At 52.0% G+C, this 20,019-nt stretch overlaps 1 protein-coding gene across 17 annotated transcripts in view; it reads left to right on the forward strand.

Annotated features, from left to right (window-relative positions):
• The window catches only part of CUX1 (cut like homeobox 1), a 350,246-nt gene that overhangs the window by 211,028 nt on the left and 119,199 nt on the right, over nucleotides 1-20,019 (forward strand). For all 17 annotated transcript variants that reach the window (XM_082712968.1, XM_082712969.1, XM_082712973.1 and 14 more), the window contains exons 6-8: nucleotides 696-819; nucleotides 3,610-3,686; nucleotides 5,362-5,428. In XM_082712968.1, the coding sequence (XP_082569094.1) occupies nucleotides 696-819; nucleotides 3,610-3,686; nucleotides 5,362-5,428 (268 nt within the window). The remainder of the gene's footprint in view (nucleotides 1-695; nucleotides 820-3,609; nucleotides 3,687-5,361; nucleotides 5,429-20,019) is intronic.

Below are 20,019 nucleotides of genomic sequence, written 5' to 3' on the forward strand. Positions count from 1 at the left end.
CAGCCCTGCCCCACGAGGGGCTCTGAGCACTGAGCCCCGCAGAGCTCCTCCGTCGCCCAGCCCTCTGCCCACACTCCTGGCACTCACTCTCCCAGAGATCTGGCTCCTCCAGGAGCCCCCTGCTCTGCACACACAGCTCCCAGTTTCGGGGTGCGTCCCTTAGACGTGCACCGTGCCTGCTTCACACACCACGTCCCCCACGGTACCCCATCACTTGTGAACCCGCAGGACCGCAGCACGGGGCCAGGCACGTCTCTAGACTCACCTGACTTTGGCCAGGACGCCTTCTTCCAGAACGCACACACGCTTATGAACTGTTATGAACTGTGAGAAAGTACTTAAACTGCACAAAAACACAATAAATCTTCCCTCAGTAGAGGACTAATTTAAAGCTTATCAATAAGATGATATTCTGTGTGACCACTGATCCCCCCCCCCACTTTTTTGTAAGTCGTATTGAAGAAACCGTAGCTCTTCTTCCCAGCAAAATCCATTGATCCTCCACAGCCTAAATGTTTAAAGTTCAATTTAACATTTAGAGAGTAAAAGGTCTCCGAAGGGACTCGTAACCATTGATTTTGTGTCAAGGTTGAGGAGCTAAAGTTTAGAACAGCGATCCTACCAGGTCGCAGAAGGCTTGTGTGTGTAGCCGCACAGAATCTGCGCCGCTCACTCCCATGTTTCTGTTTCTGCAGAGGTTACGATAAAAGCACTTAAAGAAAAAATCCGAGAATATGAACAGACTCTGAAGAACCAAGCGGAGACTATAGCTCTCGAAAAGGAACAGAAGTTACAAAATGATTTTGCGGAAAAGGAGAGGTGAGTGTCCGGTGGGGTCTGCACGCACTGACACGATGTTCTTAGCCCTGAACTTGACTCTGCGAGGAGCCTTCGGAGCAAGCTCAGGAGACCAGCCCAGAAGGCGAGCCACACTCCGCGCGGCTCTCGCCAAAATTTTGTTTGAAAAGTCAAGGTGTCCCTTACTCTGTCATCTGGGAGATTACCTTGAGGGCTGTGCTTTGTTACTTACCGGAGGGTGGCGTCAGGTAGTCAAGTGTGTCTGTCAAGGCCACGCGGGTCCAAGGCTTGAGCACAAAACACTTGGCGTGCGCTGACGTGAGCTGAAATGACAGGGTGTGGCCTTGTGCCCTCTCTGGGAACGCCCTAGACGCACGCCGAAATCCTGCCACCTGGCGAAATGAATGCGGATATTTAACATCAGCCACAAATCTTGGGGTTTTTGTTTTTTGGGGGGCTTTTTTGGGTTTTTGGCCTCTTTTCTGTACCTCGCCACACTCCGTATATCAAGCAGCCAATGTCAGTAAAATCTGTTACGGATAGAGAAACAAGGCTTCAGATTCGGGACCTGCCCTGCTCTCCCGGCCAGCCTGGTCCCAGAGGTGGGACCAGAGCCCAGCTCAGCACTCCAGCCTTGGCCCCCCAGAGTCCTCCCAGAGTCCTCGCTGCCGGACCAAAGCAGGTCCTGTGCAGTGTGGGAGAGCAGGGCTGGGTACTGCCCCCAGGGGAAAAGGGAGCCCCACAGGGTCAGGGCTCCTAGAACAGCAGTTGACGCCCAGAGCAGTTTCTCACCATGTTACTGATACTACCTAGGGTGAGGGTTTGGGGAGGCAAGCCATCAGAATGCCGGCCAGAGAGGAATGTGTAGGTAGAGCCGGGCCATCGCCAGCTGGAACATGGCACAGCCATTAAAATAATAACAGTGTAGAATTTGAAGTAAGACCAGAGATGTATCTAGCATGACACAGAGTGGAAAATGCAGGATAGACAATTACATACAGCGTGATTACCGCTACACAGAGCAAAGTCATGCATCTGAAAATGGTGAGAGTAAGTTCATCAGGGAATTTGATATTATTAAATTGGTTTTTCAAACTAGGTAAAAGAATTAATTATATTTAAAGATGCAAATACCAGACTGACCACTCGGGATAGAAGATAAAGCTAGATGATGTTTTTTTTAATGTCATTCTTTACACCAAGAAATTGAAAGAGATCTAGGCTTTAAACATTAATAATTCAATTGTGTACATACCAGAAGAAAACTTGGGCAAGTATTCTGTTTTAAGTAATTTTGGAGTAGGTATTTCTTTCTGATCATAATTGAAAACTGATTATTTAAAAATAAATAACAATAAACATTGTAAAAGCATCAAAAAACTGAGGAGACATTTTCCAACCACATAAGGGCCCTCACAGATTAGTAGGAAAAAACGAGAGCTATGAAGTGGACGCCGAAGATATGCAGACAGTTCGTACGAAGAGAAGCAAATGCTCAGCTTTACTCAGCAGGAAAATTCAGTTTAATTTTATCTAGTGTTGGCGCAGGAAAACAAACACTCACATACTGTTGGCAAGAGTTTAAATTAGTGAGTTTTTTTTTGGTTACTGGGAAGTTTCTCAATATCTATCAGAACAACAATAATAAAAAAAAAAAATCGCACTTACTCTTTGACCATTCTAACTCCTCTGCTAGAACTTCCTCCAGCAGATTCACTGTCACAATTACGCAACAATGTCTACATAATGATCACTGCAGAATTGTTTAGTAGGAAGAGGCAGTAAACAATCCAACAGTCCGCAGAGGCTGGTTACATTAATTATTTAATAAGAATGAGGGGGAGCCACGTATGCTGGTGTAGAACATTTCCAAAGTAAGGAAGTAAGTGAAAAAGTGGGCAAGCCGCGCGTGCTGTGATCCCTTTCACACTGAAAGGGACAGGGAATGTCTATTACACTGTTGTATATTACGTGTGAGTTTATAGTATACTTGAGCCGGTGGGTTTTTGTTTTTTTTTTTTTAACTCAGAACCTGTAATAGTTTTATAATTGGAATATGTGAAAACGTGAGCAATCCCTTCTCCATAAGGGATGGAAATTTGAGCAATTTTTTTAAACGATGTAATTTCTACTTTTTTGTATTCCCAGGTTTGTTAGTCTGAGAGCGTGTGTTCTCTTCATATGATGTAAAAATAATAAACTTATTTTTAGACATTTTCTGCAGATGAGGAGGAAGGAATGCTATTTATTGACCAGGGAATTCATCTGGAGATCAGGGGAAATGTAAATCCGGGGACGCTGGGTTCAAACACTGACAATCGCGCATTAGGTATTATGGTCACATTTACATTCCATTATAACAGACTTGGAGCAGCTGTCACATCTATTAGCACATCCTTTATCCCAACAAATTCCTTCATTGTGTCAGCAAAATGTAAATGTATCATTCTTCTTGGGGAACTTCGGAAAACAATGAGTGCGTGATGATGATTTTCATTTTTATTTTTTTAAATATCTGGCACGTGAAGAGCAAGTTACATTTAAGATGCCCGGCTGTGGCCATCAGCCTGCATCAGGTCCCGCGGGATGCACACTCCACCTTGTGTCGCATGTGGGTACAGAGTCTGGGCGCTGAAGATTGGGGAGCAGCCACGTGATGCTCGTGGCACCCCCAGCGGTAGCCCCATCATGCACCCAGGGCCATTGGCATGGATTGCCACTAAGACTGTTGGCCGCCGAGCTCCAAAGCACACAGGACGTTCATGTTGGGGAATAAGATGACCAAGTTGGCTTTATTCTCTTCCTTTCTAGAAAGCTGCAGGAGACGCAGATGTCTACCACCTCAAAGCTGGAGGAAGCGGAACACAAAGTTCAAAGTCTGCAGACAGGTGGGACGTTCTGCATCCTAGTCAAGTCCATTCGGGGAAGACGGAAGTGGGGGGCTTTGGGCTGTGCCCTTGTCCCCCGACTCCCCCTTCCACACCCCCATCCCTGTCCCAGGCCCCCTGGAGGAGTGAAGGAGCCCACACTCCTCAGACCCCTCCCCCCAACCTCTCGACCTTGACTTCATTCTTACCCACCTTGAGTCGGTCACGTCCAGGTGGGAGGGTCTGAATTCATTTCCCATCCCTTCCACACACACCGCCCTTTCTTTCTGCTCCTTTTCCAACAAACACATCTAAATCGCCCAACTGTCAAGGACCGACGTCTCATTTGGAACCAAGAGGGGGAAAAACAAAACAAAAAAAAACAACACTTCCTCCCATCTTAAGCACAGTACTAGTAGAACTTTAAAATTTAAGATGCCCGAAAAGGTTGTTCTAGAGTTTTTATCGTTTCTTTATGCTTTTTTTTTTCTTCTCCTTCTTCCTCTTTCTCTTTCTCTTTCTCTTTCTTTTCTTCCCCTGAAAGGGAAACTGCGTCATATACTTAATTTGAACGTGGGGGGGAAAACATCAGAAGACCTCATAATCCGAGGGAGTACCTCATGCCGGAGTGTGAGAACATAACCACAGCACATTTCCAGACACGTGAATGAGACCCCCCAAGATCTCAAGACACCTTAAAAACTCACTAGGAAATCCATACAAAGAGATAAACGGTCCAGTAGAACGAGGGGCCAGTAGAACGAGGGGCCTGAGACGCAAACAGGTGGTCTGAGGGGGACACGCACGTGGCCGGTACATGCATGAAAAAACATTAACAATTCTTCACAGGCAAGAGGATGCTCATTAAATCAGGGGAAAGATTGTTTTACTGATTGTCATACTGTCAGAAGAATTTTCTTTAATTGATAATATGCGGTGTTGGTGAGAGTATAAGAAAATAGTCACACTCCTGGTATTGCTGGGAACGTAAGTTGCCTCCTGGGGAGCCAGCCCGCTGGCCTTTGTCTTTCCAGCATGTCTCGGCTCCTTACCCCAGGACCTTGGCTCCTGAGGGTCCTCAGGTGCCCAGCATTTGGCCGGCTTCGTGCAAGAGCTTGCTGTTACTGCCTGTGTCCCGATACGGAGAGCTTTCCATGCAGTTCTGCTCAAGGAAAAGAGCAAGCCTCAGAAAGTTTTTGGATCATCCTATCTGTGCAGGGTCGGGAGAGGAAGAAAAAAATATATATAGATGTAACTGTGTATGAGAGCATTTTTTAAATAATAAAATATATGTAAAAGCAGGGAATCTACACACTGAACCAATAACAGGAATTACCTCCGAGGAGGGGCGTGGCTAAGAGGAGGCGGAAGGGAAGGCGATTTGGGCCCCTTCTGTGCACTTCCGTTATCCTGGACTCCTCGGATGCATATATGTTGCTTGTGTCCTTTTTCTTTCTTTCTTTTTCTTTGGCGGGGGGAGGGGCAGAGGAAGAGAGAGAGACTCTTGAACAGGCTCCGCGCTCAGTGCAGAGCCCAGCGCAGGGCTCGATCTCATGACCCCGAGATCGTGACCTAAGCCGAAACCGAGTCAGAGGCTTAACCGACTGAGCCACCCAGGCGCCCCTACTTTACCTTTTCTAATTTAATTTGAACGACTGGTATCTTATATTAAGGTTTTATGTCCTCTGCCTTTCAGCCCTGGAAAAAACTCGAACAGAATTATTTGACCTGAAAACCAAATACGATGAAGAAATTACTGCCAAGTAAGTCTCTGCCTGGCTTCCACCGTCTGCATGCTTTCGGTCAGGTGTCTCCCAGCTTTGCTAATCCATGGAAGACACCCCACCACCCCACTTTACCCTCCTGTCTGTTGGCTTTCACAGAACGGTATGGGATTTAGGAGGCGCTCAGCCTCAGGGCTACCGTGGGGACAACAGCAGCACCACCATGAGCTGCTCGCGTCAATCTAATGACCATGGTGTGACAGTAAGCTCTGGAGATCGTCGAACACTTGTGTCCTTAATTATTAGGACTTAATAACTTAAGGAACTTGTGTCCTTAATTATTAGGAAGCCTCATCAACATGTGCCTTTTTCTAAGAAAGTTTGGGAACAGGGCATCTTACAGAAGAGGGGACACATGGGACCCTTGGGGGAGATGGGTCTGTGCAGATGACGTCCCCTTTTCCCTGTGTCTGCGACCTTGGCTCCCACACAGACGTATTTACTGGCGTCACACTGGGCATCCATGTACGGACACATCCATGTACGGACACACAGGGCCTGCATCTGTTGGGGGCGGGCGTGTGTCACACGAGGCTCTTACCAGAAGGAAATCCGAGATCTGGGGCAGCACGGGCGCACTTCATCCACGTGCAGAACACCAGAAAAGAAGGAACAGTAGTGACAGAAATCAAGAGAGATGACAAAGCAGCAGCAGTTGTCCCTCCCCAGTCTCCCCTGTCAAAGTCCAGACAGGAAGGGCCACCAGACAAGAAGTTGAGCCACCTCCTGTCCTGGGAGCCTCCCCCAGTGTCCCCCAGAAGCCCCTGGCCCCCTATTCTGCCAGCCTGGCACCCTTATTTTTCTATTATTTCTTCCTGGATTTTATTCTACTAAGAATAGTCATTGTCTTTCTTGGTAAATTCCTTCTTTTTTCCCCCCACCAGGGTTTATTATTTTGTTTTTGTAACCCACATCTCTTTCTAAAAGACATAGATACGTCTTGCATTTCTATAATTAACCAAAGCTTGCTCTCTTGCTCACTTCAAAAGTTGTGCAGCCCGTCTCTGAGCCCCTCTAAGCCAGTGTTTCTCAAACTGGGTGTCACAGGGACAAAGTCAGTGTAGTGAGCAGCAACCAGCGGGTTGAGCAATAAAAAAGAATGAAAAACAGAAAAACAGAGTGGAGTAGACAGTATCCCGGCTCCCGGCACAGGGTAAAGTCGAGTGTTGTTTTGTGACACTTTCGTGTTCATTGTGTGTAGAAATCTAAAAACACAAATGTACGGTTATTGGGTTGCCGTGTAAAATGCAGTTCTTTCGGGGGGTCTCAATCAGAAATTATTTTGAAAGCCGCTACTCTGAGAATGTTTTAAGAGGCTCAGCTTCCAGAAGCTGGCGCCTCCTGCCCTGTCCTCCCGGGGTGTGCCGGGGAGGAGGTGCCGTTAGCCGCAGACGTGCACCTGCTTAGGGAAGAGAAGCAGCCTGGAGACATCCGGCCTCTACCAAAGCCATTCAGAAATGACAGCAAATAATGCTACTTGTCACTTGAGTGCTAAGTACTGGTCCCTGGGTTAGACTCCTCCTTTCTTTATTGGGCTTCTAGAGAAGCCACAGAGAAAATTTGTGTCCATTGAATGGTTTGTCTTGGGCGTTGGGGAAGCGACTTAGCCCAGAAGAGCATCTAGAAAGGGCTGACACGCCCCCAGGTTTCCATCCGCGCTGGGTGGGGTATTCCACCCAGGTGGCAGCTGGGGAGCAGCCCAGGGGGTCAGGGTCTCTCCTCCTCAGTCCCCACCCTCTCTGACCTCGCTAGAGGCCAGGCTGACGCTGGGGGAGGACAGCACGGCCACCTGTCAGGGCCCTGCTCCCAGGTGACCGCCTCTTAAGATGATAGAGATAATTTTCAGTCTTGAGTGTTTTTCTAGTTACTGATTATAGACACACTGACTCCTGGGCTGGACAGAGTAGCCGGCTCTGTCCTGTTACAGGTAAGAATTAAATCTTGGGTCCCCTGAACCAGCAAGGTCACCAGGGGGGCCCCAGAGGCCCCAGACCTCCCCTCAACTCCTACAACCCTACTGGCATCTGATGGGCAGTGGCGGTCACTGGTGTGGGCTCAGTGAGAAATATTTCCAGATTGTTTCTAATCATTTCAGTGTGTCCTAAGGCCAAAAAGATTTTTCCCCCCAAAATCCAATGAAATGAAAACCCCTGGGTGACTTGCTATGTTCGCTAAACTCCAGTAAGTGGAAATAGAAGCAGAATGTATGAGAGTTGCTTATTCTAACAGAATGTTCTGCTTCGGGACCGGCTGTCGTCACAGACTGCTTTCCAGGGCCATGGGCGCTCGGGGCGCGTCACCTTCCAGGATCAGAGCCGGGAGTTGCTTGCCCTCCCCCTAGAGGAGCAGGGAGGCAGGGGTGCGGCGCGCCTGCGTGTGCTTGGCAAGAACAAGCCTAACTCAGGAGGGTCACGACTCAGAACAGAGCCACTGCTCAGCACAGCCGACATTCCTAGAGGGCCCCCTCTGAGCCTGGCCCTGTGCTCGGTCCTGAAAATCCCAAGGTAGAAGCTTCGGGGAGACAAGCCGTTGGAATCCAGTGTGATCACTGCTGTGGTAGGGGGGCCGTCAGCTGGCACAGCGTGTGTGCTGCCAGGGTGTCCCTAAGACTGCGCACTCCAGCGAGGGGCTGGCAGCAGGGATGCCACAGAGGGAATGTGGCAGCTTGAGCCAGGACTGGCCGGGATGTACCACACTGAGGCTTGCAAGGACCTGTGGCCTTTAGGGTGAAGAGTGACCCCTGCCCTTACCCTCCGCGCTTCCCACTGCTAGAACTCCCGTGGCCGAACTCAGCGGCAGCCAGTGGGCAGCCTCTAGGGGAGGCTCAGCCAGCTGGAGCAAAAGGAAAGGGTAATCAGAGAAGCCTTCCTGAAGGAGGTGACATGTGGTTTGTGGTTGAAAGATGAGTTCGGGTGAGGGGCTGCTCGAGGCAAAGGAGTGCGGGTGTGCGAGAACACGGGGCCGCCGGGCTCACCCGCCAGACGTGCCAGACATGGGGATGGGGCAGGGCGGGTGCCGAGTGTGTTGGGAGCGGGGGAAGGACAGCGGACGCAGGCCCGCATAGGGGTGGGCATTTCCCAAGTTGGAAGTGGACTGACTGCTAACAAAAGGCAGCCTAGGGCCAAACTTACTGTACATGCTTCCCAGAGTAAGTAATCCACAAAAAATGTGGAGAATGGACTGAGTCAGTCCTCACGACTCTCTTGTAGCTTTGCGGGGAGTCCATCGGCCTGGGAGAGCGCCTGTGTGTGGAGCCTCCCCACCTCGCATCCCTCTCCCCCTTTATTTTATGGGGAAGGTTTGTCACTCTGCCATCCGCCTCGGGCCCACCGTACGTGTCTCTTAGTAGACTAGACGTTTTCTCATGAATACGTACAAGTAGAAGCCCACCGGGGGCAAACCTTCTCACAAATGGTCTTAAAACATTTCTAAACCATTTCTTTGCTCTCTCTCCGAGAGTAGGGAATTCTTAAATCACAAAAGGGGGATGGGGTGGCAGGGTCCAGCATTGGTTTCAGAGAAGGCTTCCCTGCTCACAGGGCGGGGCTCCGGGCCTCTCCCGTGGCCGTGGGGGCACTCGCTGACCACCACTCCCACTTTCTTTACCCAACGGCGGACACGCACAGCGGCGTGGTGCAGAGTCAGGGAGGGGGTGCGGGCGGCCCTTAGCATGGCCAATAGTGACTGTCCCGTCTTCCGTGATCAGCAGAGTGGGGCCTGGTATGTGCTTCTGATCAGCAGACCTTGGGGAAGGTGGGCTCCCCGGGGGCTTCCAAGAGCCCATGTTGCCCTCGCCTCTCTGTCGCTGGGAGATGTCCCCCGCACTTGGGAAAGCAGCCCGCAGGTCGAAGGCCCCGAGGCCGGTCTAAGAGCCCGGTTTATTGTGAGCAGTCACCACCCCGCGTCAGCTGGGACAGCGCGGGCCGACTTGCAGCGGGGAAGTTTTCCACGCGGAGGCTTGAAGCAAAATGTAATTAGCCTTTATGTGCAGAACAAGGACCCATTGATGAATACAGCTGGTCTTTGTTTTGTCCCGTCATTGAGAGTGGGAGGTAAAAGTGTTCTTCTTCATGTTTATTAATGCAAGATTCCTTAGACAAGTGGCAAGCACAGTTTAATATTTGTTGGAACATAGGGGGGTTTGCCAAAACAGTTGTGTAAGAGGATTGCAGGGTTGCAGAGTATAACCGTTTCTGGGTTAAATAAATGAATTATGTCTCTGCTTCCCCCCCACACACCCTTTTCCTTTCTTTTTTCTTTTCTTTTTTTTTCCTTTTTTTTTTTCTTTTTTTTTTTCTTTTGCCCCGAGAGGGGCACCCTGAGTCCCGATCTTCCCACTTGTGTTAGCAGATGGAAAGTTAGCGACCCGATTGACTTCAACCTGCACAGGTCAGCCAAGCAGAGGGGTGTGGATTTTAGTAGGTAAACAGGTCCCAGGATGCCCGTGGAGGTGGACAGCTGCTTCGGGGCACGTGGCACCTGGCCCCGGAGAGAGCCTGGCCCTCACCTTCCACAGCCAGCCGCCTGGGTTCGCGGCTGGTCGGCACCGCACCCTGCGGGAGGGGAGCGTTGTCTCCCGGACTAGCATCCTGGGCCGAAGTGCAGGAATTTCTCCTCCCGTCCACGGCCCCCTCTTTGCTGGGTCCCCGGAATCCTGGCACAGAAAGAGCTTCCGTTACAACACATACAGTCCGCTCACTGCGTTCCTCTCGCTTGTGGCCGGTGTGTCTGAGCCTCCCGTGGAAGAAAATACCGAATTGTACTGAAATGCTCTGTGTTTTACAGCTAATGTGAGTCTTAGGAGAATTTGCACCTCCCGAGCCTTTCCTGCCAGAAGAATTCATATTTCTTAAGGTTGTTCATGTTCTAGTTATACACGCCGACTTCCATCGTGTGTTACAAAAAGGGACATTTGTGAACAACTTCGCTCGGGTTAATTTTAGAGCATTTTCTTTCGAGCACGTAGGGAACCAGTGCCTTCTCACAGGACACCGTGCGCTCTGAGAAGTGAGCCTGGCTTAGGGCTCTGTGGGAATTGCCGGGGCAGGGGGCCTGTATGTGCCCCACGTCGTGGAGGGCGGAAATGCCCAGCGGTGGGGCGCGTGGGCCCCGAGAGGCGCTCTGACAAGGGGAGGGGACCAGCAGCTGGAGACCCGATGCGCAGGTGGGGCTACGTGCAGACCACCTGCTGGAGACTGGCGGTGGGGTGGACACCCTCCGCGAGCGCGGGTCACTGGGGACTAGTCCCCGGAGGTTTCTGGCCTGGCCCCGAAATCCAGCGCCCTGCACACCCTGAGGTGGTGACGCGTGACCGCCTTGCAGAGAGCGGTGTCACCTGTGGGAGGGCCAGCCAGGCCAGAGGTCACCGTGGAGCCCCTCAAGCCTTCGCTCTCCCTCCGGCCCCCTCCTGTCAGCCCTGGCAGACTGGTTGCTCCTCTATTTATTTATTTTGACGCCTCCCCGTGAAAGACTTGGGGAAGGGGGCCCGGTAGAGCGCAGGCGGCAGAGCCCGAGAACCGCACAGCTGTTCTGACGATCCCGCTGGACGCCTGCGCATCCCCGTTGAACTTGACAACACCGGCGCTGGTCTCCTGAAATGGAGTCTCTCGGCTGTACCTTTAAGAGCGGAACATTTTCTATTTCCTGTCTTTTTGATGAGTCATCAATTTCCAGTATGAGTTGCTGTAATTATCCTGGTTAGATTAATTTCCCTAAAAATAGAGAGACAGGCACTTTGATGGTTTCAAGGGGCTGGGCTTGAATAAAGAACCTGCTGTCCCTTCAACCTAGAGGCGGTCAGATGACGCTTGCGGGGAACAACTAAGGACTTTGAGGGGAAAAGAGGGGGCTTTCCCCGCTCTGTGGCTTTAGCTCCCAAAGAGCGTGACATGCATTTTGTAGAATCCTAGGATTCTCCATCCCTGTATCAGCATTTCACCTCACACCTAAAATCCGACGCCTGGGTGAGCCCCAGAGGGCTCTCCTCGGCCTCTCCAGCAACAGCAGCGTCTCTAAGCAGCACAGCCCAGAGCCAGGCTCTTCCCAGCCCAGGGCACTGTGTGGGAAGAAGGGGATTGTTTCGTCTTTCCAAGTCCACGTAGAATTTCCTCTGAGTGCCGAGGATCCTTCACCCGTCCCATGGACTCCAGATGTGTCTGGACGTTTACCCAGCATTGGCAGGAGACCGGGGTCTCTACGCCTCCCCCCCTTTCAGCCACGCTCACTAGAAGCCTGTGTTAAAATGTCAGGCCCGGTGTCAAGTGCGGGGACTGTAGAATGAAGGGGGCGGGGACGTTCCCGATGCCATCTGCGCACGGGCTCGCGTGCCCCGCTCCGAATGCTGAAACACCCACGTACCCATGTGCCTACGTGATGCTGGGCGGGGTGTGTGTACAAACGAGCTTGTGGGTAGAGAGAGAGTAACCCTGCTCCTCCGGCATCCTTGAAGAGGGTATTAGAGAGAAAAGCATTAGTCCTTGACTGTCGCCGGGGCTTGGCATGCTTTTATAAAAATGTCGTGTTTATAGAGACCCTTGAGGTTTTCCCTCATTTTGGGATCAAGGTAAAGCTTGGGAACCTCACAGTCTGCAGCTCAAGGAAACGGAGAAGGAGGCTGATGGCGAGCACAGCCGTCCCAGTGCCTCTAGAGACCTGTCGGACGGACATCGTGACCTGTGCCTGCCTACGTCCAGGACGTACTGCGAGTGTTCCTGCCACCCGCTCGGTGGTGACAGACACCAGCGGAACTGCCTCCGGAGAGGGCTTGTCCTGTCCGTACACCGTGTGCGCGTCCGCACACGCGTGGGTGACCTCGTCAGTCCGCATGAGCCTTCGCCTTGACGACAGCCGGGTGGGGTCTCTGTAGCGTGCGGCCTGGACCCTGACCGGTGGCATTGTTTACTCCCTGGGAGACTCCCGAAGGAAGCTGATGACCTCTCAGAGGAAAGCAGGAGCCATCTGAACCTTTGAAGTGCTTTAGGCAGGAAGGCTTGCGGAGGCCCCGCCTGGAACTGCGCACCGCCTCGGGCCCTCCCTGGGGAATTCCTCCAAAAGCCATACGTTTCTGCCTCTGCACAGGCGTCCCCGGCTACTGCTGAGGCCCAGGACCGCACCGGTCACCAGGAGGCGGCCCATCTCCTCCCGTGCTTCCCAGGTGGCTGAGGGGAATGTGACGGGAGGTGCACCGACCGGTCCAGGGCCCTTTGGAAGGGAGGCAGGAGGGCTGGCGCGACTGACCTTCCCGCGGCACACCCCTCCGATCAGCGAAGAGAGTCCCCTTTGTGGGATACTTAGTATTTTTCATTACAGGAGTCCTCCGTGTGTGTTACACCAAATGTAGAAAATTCTAAACAGTTTTAGAAAACAGGTCATCGCTCGTTACCGCACAGAGAGAACCGTCAGTAACATCCTGGCCCAGTCCCTCCAGTGTTTTTTCTAGACGGTGCTTTGTTGCTGTTGTGTCGTATAGATTGCGTCAGATTTCATTTCTAGGCTGCTGGGGTGGCTGGTTTGCTTGTTGTTGTTGTCTTACTTGAGGTGTAACTGTTTCTTTGCTGTCGGTAACTTCCCTTCGGAAACCTAATGGGTGCTGTCCGGCGCTCCATCGGATAGGTGTGCTGTGGGGTCAGTTACTGCTCGGTTGCCCTCTTGTTTGGGAGCCCGGCTCTACACTGCTGTCATTACCTCACAGGTGAAAACTAGAAAACTCCTTTCGTGCCGTCTTTTCATGCCACTGTCCCACTAGTGGCTGCGGGGTTTTCAAGTGGCTTCCCTGTAGCGTCATCAGACCGGGAGAGCCTGGACCCCAGAATGCTCCAAGGGCCCCAGCATCCCTCGCCTCACTACCAGACTGCTGCTTTGTGACGGTGATAGACGTCACAGCCTCCTCTGGTTGGGGGACGGTGGAAGGCACTAGGCCTAGAGTCAGGAAATCCTGGGTCGGGCCCCAACTCTGTCACAGGTGGGGCCTGACGAAGTCCCCTCCCTCACAGTAGCCGTGTCCTCGTTAGTAGAACGATGGGACCGGGCTGCTCGGCTGTGGGCAGCATCGAAGAGCCCGCCCCCTTGTTGGGCTCTTAGCGTTACCCCACAGCTGCTTCCCAGAAGCTGAATCTCCGATCTTGTCCGCCTGCAGGACCTGCACAGCCTCTCTGTAGATTGGCCTGCAGGGAAGCCACCGACCCAGACGTGGGGGACAGTGGGAGCATAAGGGGGAGAGCCCCGCTCTCAGGGTCACCATGAGGCTTGATTGCTGACCCAGTGAGACGAGTAACCGTGGGCAGGGCACCCAGTTTCTGTCCTCAGGACGTGGTGTCCTCAACAGCGAGGTGGAGGAATGCCCCAAACGGACCCTCAGCGAGTGGGCCCCAGCCACCCCTCACCCTCTCCCGTGGTGATCTTGGGAAAATCAGGATGTCTATGCCACCAGGCCTCTTTGTCCACGTCGGCACGCTGCAGCTGGGGGAGTCCTCGTCCTGAGGGCTCGGAATTAGAAATCCTGACCACTTACCACTTGGGTGCTGCTGAGCGGGAAGCAGAAAGCTCCAAGTGCCTAGCGTTGTACACCTGTTAATGCCCTAACCTCTGGAGGGTCACATCGAGGCGACTCTCAGACTCCAGGAGAGGTCTCACCCCGTGTGGCTTGGAGAATTTGGGGCTCTCTGGACTGTTGTAAAACACATTAAGAGAGCTGCCAAACATCTGGGCACCAGCAAGGATGTCTGCGGCTCTTATTCTGGGATAGCGTTTAAAAAAAAAAAAAAAAAAAAACTTTTTGGAACCAGCCTTAAGAATGAAAAGTTTCCTCCAGGAAAGCGAGAGCGAGCTAGATAATTGAACTCATTGATTTCCTTCACGGCTTGTTTGGCCTTTCATTCCCTTCCTGAGGTGCTATTTGTTGAGGAATGTCTCCAATTGCCAGAAAGACAGTGGGGTGTCTCATATTTCCCCGCCCGCTCCCCCTTCAGCCAGAGCCGAGTTCCGAGGCGAGCCTGTGATATGAATTTTTAATGCAGAACTTTATAGCCTCACTCTGGCAGCCCGGCTGCATTGCTCTCCTGAGCTTTCAGATTTAATACCCTGATGAACAAGCGAAGACTCGGGGCATCGGCACCAGGGAGGCTTAACCCCCCGATGACCACACGTGCACCCTCTCGTTTCCCTAAAGGTAAACCTAAAGGAGTCGGGAGGAAAAAAAGAAATTTTTTTCAGTCCTGCAATGTTTGGGATGTTCTCAGCATAGCCTGGAGCACCAAAGCAGCATAGTCTCAAAATTTTATTGGACGGCGTACATACATTTGTACCTTTTCATTTATCTTTTCCAAGACGGCCTGTTCCCACGCGAACGTGCTTCTGCTCCCTCTTCTAGCCAGAAGATGGCTGTACAGTTTTCAGGATTTACCCAACAAAAAGGCCACCAGATGCTCCCATGTTTTTCGTGGGAAACTCAAGCATAATTAGAAATCTAGAAGTTGTCATCAGTCACGAAGAATCGACCACTTACGTCAAGTGGTCAATTCTGTGTGTAGGCCTATGGTTGATTGTCTTTTTTATTTTCTCTTTCTCTCTCTCTCTCCCTGCTGGTAGCTCTGTATATTAGTGAAGGCTTTTAAATTAAGGGGGAAAAAAATTGAGAAGAAGCTGTCTATAAAAACTGCGTGAGTTTAAGTAAGTCAGAAGGATGGCGTTTCTCATAAGTGGTACCAGAATAATTGGCCATGGGGAAGACAAGAGAGAGCTGAGCCCCAGCAGCACCAAGTCTCAATGTTTAAAATCCTTTAAATGTAAAAAATGAAAGCATGAAAACACGAGGAGAAATTTTCGGGGGCTCCTTCTTTGATGTGGGGGTGGGGAAGATCTCTAGAAGCATGAGGCCCACGGTGGGAAGCTCTGTATTTTCAGCTCCGCCTCCTTTCTAGACAGTTCTGCCGTGGGCATCGCAAACTCAAGCGAACTCACCATCCTCCGTGACTCCCCTCTTCCCCACGGACTGTTCCCTCGCAAGCACGGTCTGCCTTTATTCCAGAGAACGGAGGGTTCTTCCCGACTCTCACCTCCCTGCTGCCCTAATCCGTATTAATTCCACCTCCTCGAGACCTTCCGTATCCCTCACTTCTTACTGTAATAATTTGGCTCTTTTCATCTCTCGGCCCCGAAATTCACGGTCTTCCCGGCGGATCTCCCTGCCGCCAGTTTCTTCCCTGGACTAATCCATCCTCCAAGTGTCTTCCCGAAATATAAATCTGATCCTGTTAAAATCTGTCCTCCTTAAAGTCTCTCCGTGGCTCTGTCTTGCTTCCACTGAAAAATCCTCACAGTCCCAACCCTGAGCCGCTTCATGAGCGCGTCCCCCCCCCCCCCCAAATACTTCACAGCCTCATTTCACACCAGCTCCAGCTCCCCGCCTGCCTTCGGGGGGTCGCGGGCCCTTCCCAGGCTCACCAGGCTCCGACATCCCCGCTCAGAGCTCCCGCCTCTCCGGGCCCGTGCCTGTGCCCGCGCAGACACGTGAGCGGAGGCTCTGGTCCCTCTCTTTCCACGGAGGGAATGCGGGGTGGGGCGGGGATCGTGAATCTGAATCCAGAAAACATACATCTTTATTTTCTCCTGACATCTGACTGTGCAGTAGCATTTCCTTCCCTTGCACGTGAAGTCACCAGACCGGAATAAGAATCTTGAGGCTCGGTTGCAAGTGGATCTTGCATCCCGTTAAAATGGTTGTAAATACCCTCAGATTCGTTCTTCCTTGCACGGATAACGAAGAACGTTTGTTACTACATCATAAATTTGGGTGGTTTTTTTTTTTTTTTAGGTACCGTAATAACCGCACATCAGAATGATTATTTCCCATAGTAAACTTGGATATTGAAAACCTTTTTCTAGAAAGAGGTCCATACTCTCTGCCAGACTGTGGACCACGGCTCAGGGAAGGTTCGGCATCCGTCACAGACCAGCAGCGTCTCGAGGGCCCCAACTAGACCCTCCCCCTTTTTTACCCCAGGACTTTGCATAGTGCTGTCCCCCACTACGGGGGGTTTTAGTGATAGTCCGTGCGGCTTTCACGAAACTCCCCTCTTCCAGGTGTGAAACAGTTGGGCCTAGGGCAGGGGCAAGTAGCGTCCCAATTCCACAGATGCAGCAGTGCCAGCTGTGTGGATGGACCCTTCCTCTGGGGATGGAGGATGCTGTTTGCCCCTCAGGGTCTGCCCCCCACATGCCTGGACCCCCGTGTGAAGAAGCAACGCGGGGATTCAGGCTGTCGGAGGGCCAAGCCTGTAACGGTCCGCAGCATATGCTGTCGGCCTAACATGGGGCGCGAAGCTCCGTCACCATAAAAGAACGGGCATCAGAAAATCTGCAGCTCATTTTCCTAACGAAGGGAAGGGGTGAAAGCATTTTCTGTCTAAGCTAAGGGACATTTCTCCTTCCACAAAAAGGGAGGCAGTGCCCCTTCCCCCGTGCCAGGGCTGTTTTGAAGCTTCGTCTGTTCAGTCATTATCTGCTGAGTGCATCCTGGGTGCTGGGCTCGGGCTCAGGCATGGGCCTCAGGACTCCCGTCTTTGCACTTGATCGTCCTGACCCTGGGAGGTTCACTTCAAATCCCAGCTGTATTCGGATGGCTCCCACACTGATGTTTCTGGCCCCGACCCGCCCGTAACGGATATCACAAGCTTCACGACAAAACCAAACTTTCCCACTTTCCTCTCCTCCTTCTGACTCTCTCTCGGCTGATCGCTCTCTCCTTACCATCCGGGTCCCTTTGCCACTGTGTCCCCAGTGCCCAGAACAGCGCCCGCTCAGCGCTCACAGATGTTCTTAGTCCCTGCTCTAGAGGCCACCACTGAGCAGAGAGCAGATGGCCGGGTGATGAACGCGTAGGTAGAGTCAGGTGTCATGTGCTACCAAGAAAATTAAAGCAGGGGAAGGCGGGGAGAGAGCCTCGCTGGCTTCCACGGATGGTCGGGGACAGCAGGGTGCCTCAGTCGCAAATGAAAGGCAAAAGCCCACCCACGGGCGCTGACTCTGCCGTGGACACTTACTCGGAGATTACTTACCCGGGGTGGGGGTCCGGCGACCACCCTTCAGAAAACTGATCTAGGCGCTGTGGTTTCATTTGGCTGATACTTGGTTTGAAGACAGAATTGCCCAAATAAGGACAAGGGACAGGACTCCGATGGCCCTTCTGGAGCACCTCGTCTGCGTCCAGTGCTCGAGCGCATACCTCCACGGGGCCGCGTTGTGTCAGACTTGGTGTGTGACAGTCCCATCTGTCATACCAGCCCAGGAGCTCCTCAAGGGCTCACGCATGGGTTCCGAGAGTCTGTGACGGTGCCTGACCGGGGTGTCCGTCAGTGTTTGGATAATCCTCGAGCTAGTGCACGGGGGTGAGCAGACACCTCCCTGCATCATCTCATGTCCTTGACCTTGGTACTCTGACAGTCACTGTGTCTGCCCCTCACCAGAAGTTCTAATGAACAAGATCCTTGGGATATCAGCCTATCTCGAGAGCCCACTCAGGGGAGGGGAGGGGTGGGAGGCACGCGCGTGCATGTAGCTGTAGCTGGCGCTCTCACGGTCAGCCCCGTGAGGCTCTGCTGTGCAGTGTCTGGCAACCCTTTGGACTTCTCCCCAGGGTGTCCCAATACCAGGTGTAAAAGTACCGAATGAGGGGTTTTCTAATGCATAATTAGGACATGCAGCCAGGTTGCTGGGTCAAGCCTAGCAGAGTCTGCTCGGTGGCCTGCGAATGCCCCAGGGTCCTGGTGGCACCAGAGCGGTGCGAGGGACTCCGAGGGGCAGGGCTGGTTCACGGCGACCAGAGCTCTTCTGCTTCTGGCCTTCCGGAGTTCTCATGCAGGGTGATCGCTAAGCGAGTCTGCTGTGACTCAACGGATGCAGAAGCTCCTTACGTGCTGCTGCGGAGAGATGTCGTCCGAATCATGTACTTGAGCGGGAAGCATAGGACTCTGAACTTTGAGTGTTGAACCCGCGCCACGTGTTGTCAATGCAGACACCGGCTCTCGGAGGGGATCTGGGGCCGGCAGGTGCCTTTTCACCGTCCCGCTTTCTGACTTTTGAATTTCCTGTTCAATGAGTACCTGTTTAGTCCTTCTGGAGCCTTCACATCAGTGGATCCAAAGTGGCCTTGAAGCCATCAGGCACCTCCCTCCCTCCGAAGGCACAGCCCGTGTTCAGCCCCATCTCTGTCCAGCTTAGAGTCCATCACTACGACAGACGAAATAGCACTTTAGAACCGTCTTCATGAATGTGTGTATCTTTAAAGCAGCCCGTACTTCTCTCCTGCAAGCTTAGTTAAGTGCACCCCGCAGACCCTATGGAGAGGAGGCTGAGCCTCCTGGCACAGGGGACAGATCTGGGGGCTCACCCGGGTCCACTTGCCGCAAACAGTGAACCCCCGGGCGAGTCCAGTTAGCCTCCAGCTGGCCTGGGTTTCATGTTCTGTGACTGTGTCTGCCTCCACGCGAGCTCCCAGGGGTTAATAGGCATAAAGTGTTCAGTGGTCGCATTGCCAGGGGCCAGGTGATGGGTGCTGCTGCCATCCCTGCGAACGTGTCTGATGCCCTGTGCTCCGGCTCCTGTGGCAAAGCTAGCCTCTACCAAGAGGGCTTCGTGACCCTCCACCGGGCCTGGCTCCGTTGTTCACAGTTCAGTAATTAGCCATCTCAATAGGAAAAATGAGATCTGAGCCATGTTTTGTCTCTCCATAGCCAGTTTCGAGAACAGACACGTCTACATATCTCAGATGCCCATGGCAGTGGGTACACGCATCACGTAGCCACGCACGCACATTGGTGACACAGACGGACGAGCTCAGGACTTTCTGCTTTGTATACTGTCCTTTGTCCTTTTGTCTTACATCACTTGTACGGTTCCTGTAACACCTGCTCATCTGCTGATTTGTCATTTTGGTGGCAAAATTGTATTTTCTTCTCTCAATGAATTAGGGTTTATGTAACTGTTCTTACCACTCATGCTTGGTGAGCGCCTGGGTTATTTGGGTTGTTCGTGATGAATTTTTGTTCAGAAAAATAATCCCCAAAACTGTTTTTCAGAAAGAGAGATCATAGGGCAAAAGAGAGACTGTCTTAAGACTTCTTAGCTTGTTGCTTTGCAGAGGGATGGACCGTTTTGCAAGAACAGCTCAGCTTTCTGCTCCCCCAACCCCAGCCCAAATTCCAGGGGTGTAAGCCCAGAACTCCAGTCTGGCCTGGAGAAGAAACACTGCTTGTCTCAGAACTTCTGTGGCAAATCCAGAAGATAAGGGGCAGGCTGCAGTGATTTTCACCATCTCACCGCCATCAAGGTGGGACCTCACGTTAGCACAAAACTCGGCATTTTCCTGTCTCTGTACCCTGTGTGTTTCCTTACGTCCCAAGAACACGGTTAGAGTGGAAACAGGGTAGTAATTTCTACACATATTTTGGATTTTAATTACTCACATTTTTAAGTGATTTTCTTTTCATTTACGTTCTAGTGATTTCCTTGTGCAGAGGTATTCTATCTAGTTTCTAGGAGACAGATGCCATCAAATGTATCACAAGTTATTTTCA

The sequence above is a fragment of the Mustela nivalis genome (assembly GCF_964662115.1).
Source record: "Mustela nivalis genome assembly, chromosome: 19".
In the NCBI taxonomy this organism is placed as follows: domain Eukaryota; kingdom Metazoa; phylum Chordata; class Mammalia; order Carnivora; family Mustelidae; genus Mustela; species Mustela nivalis.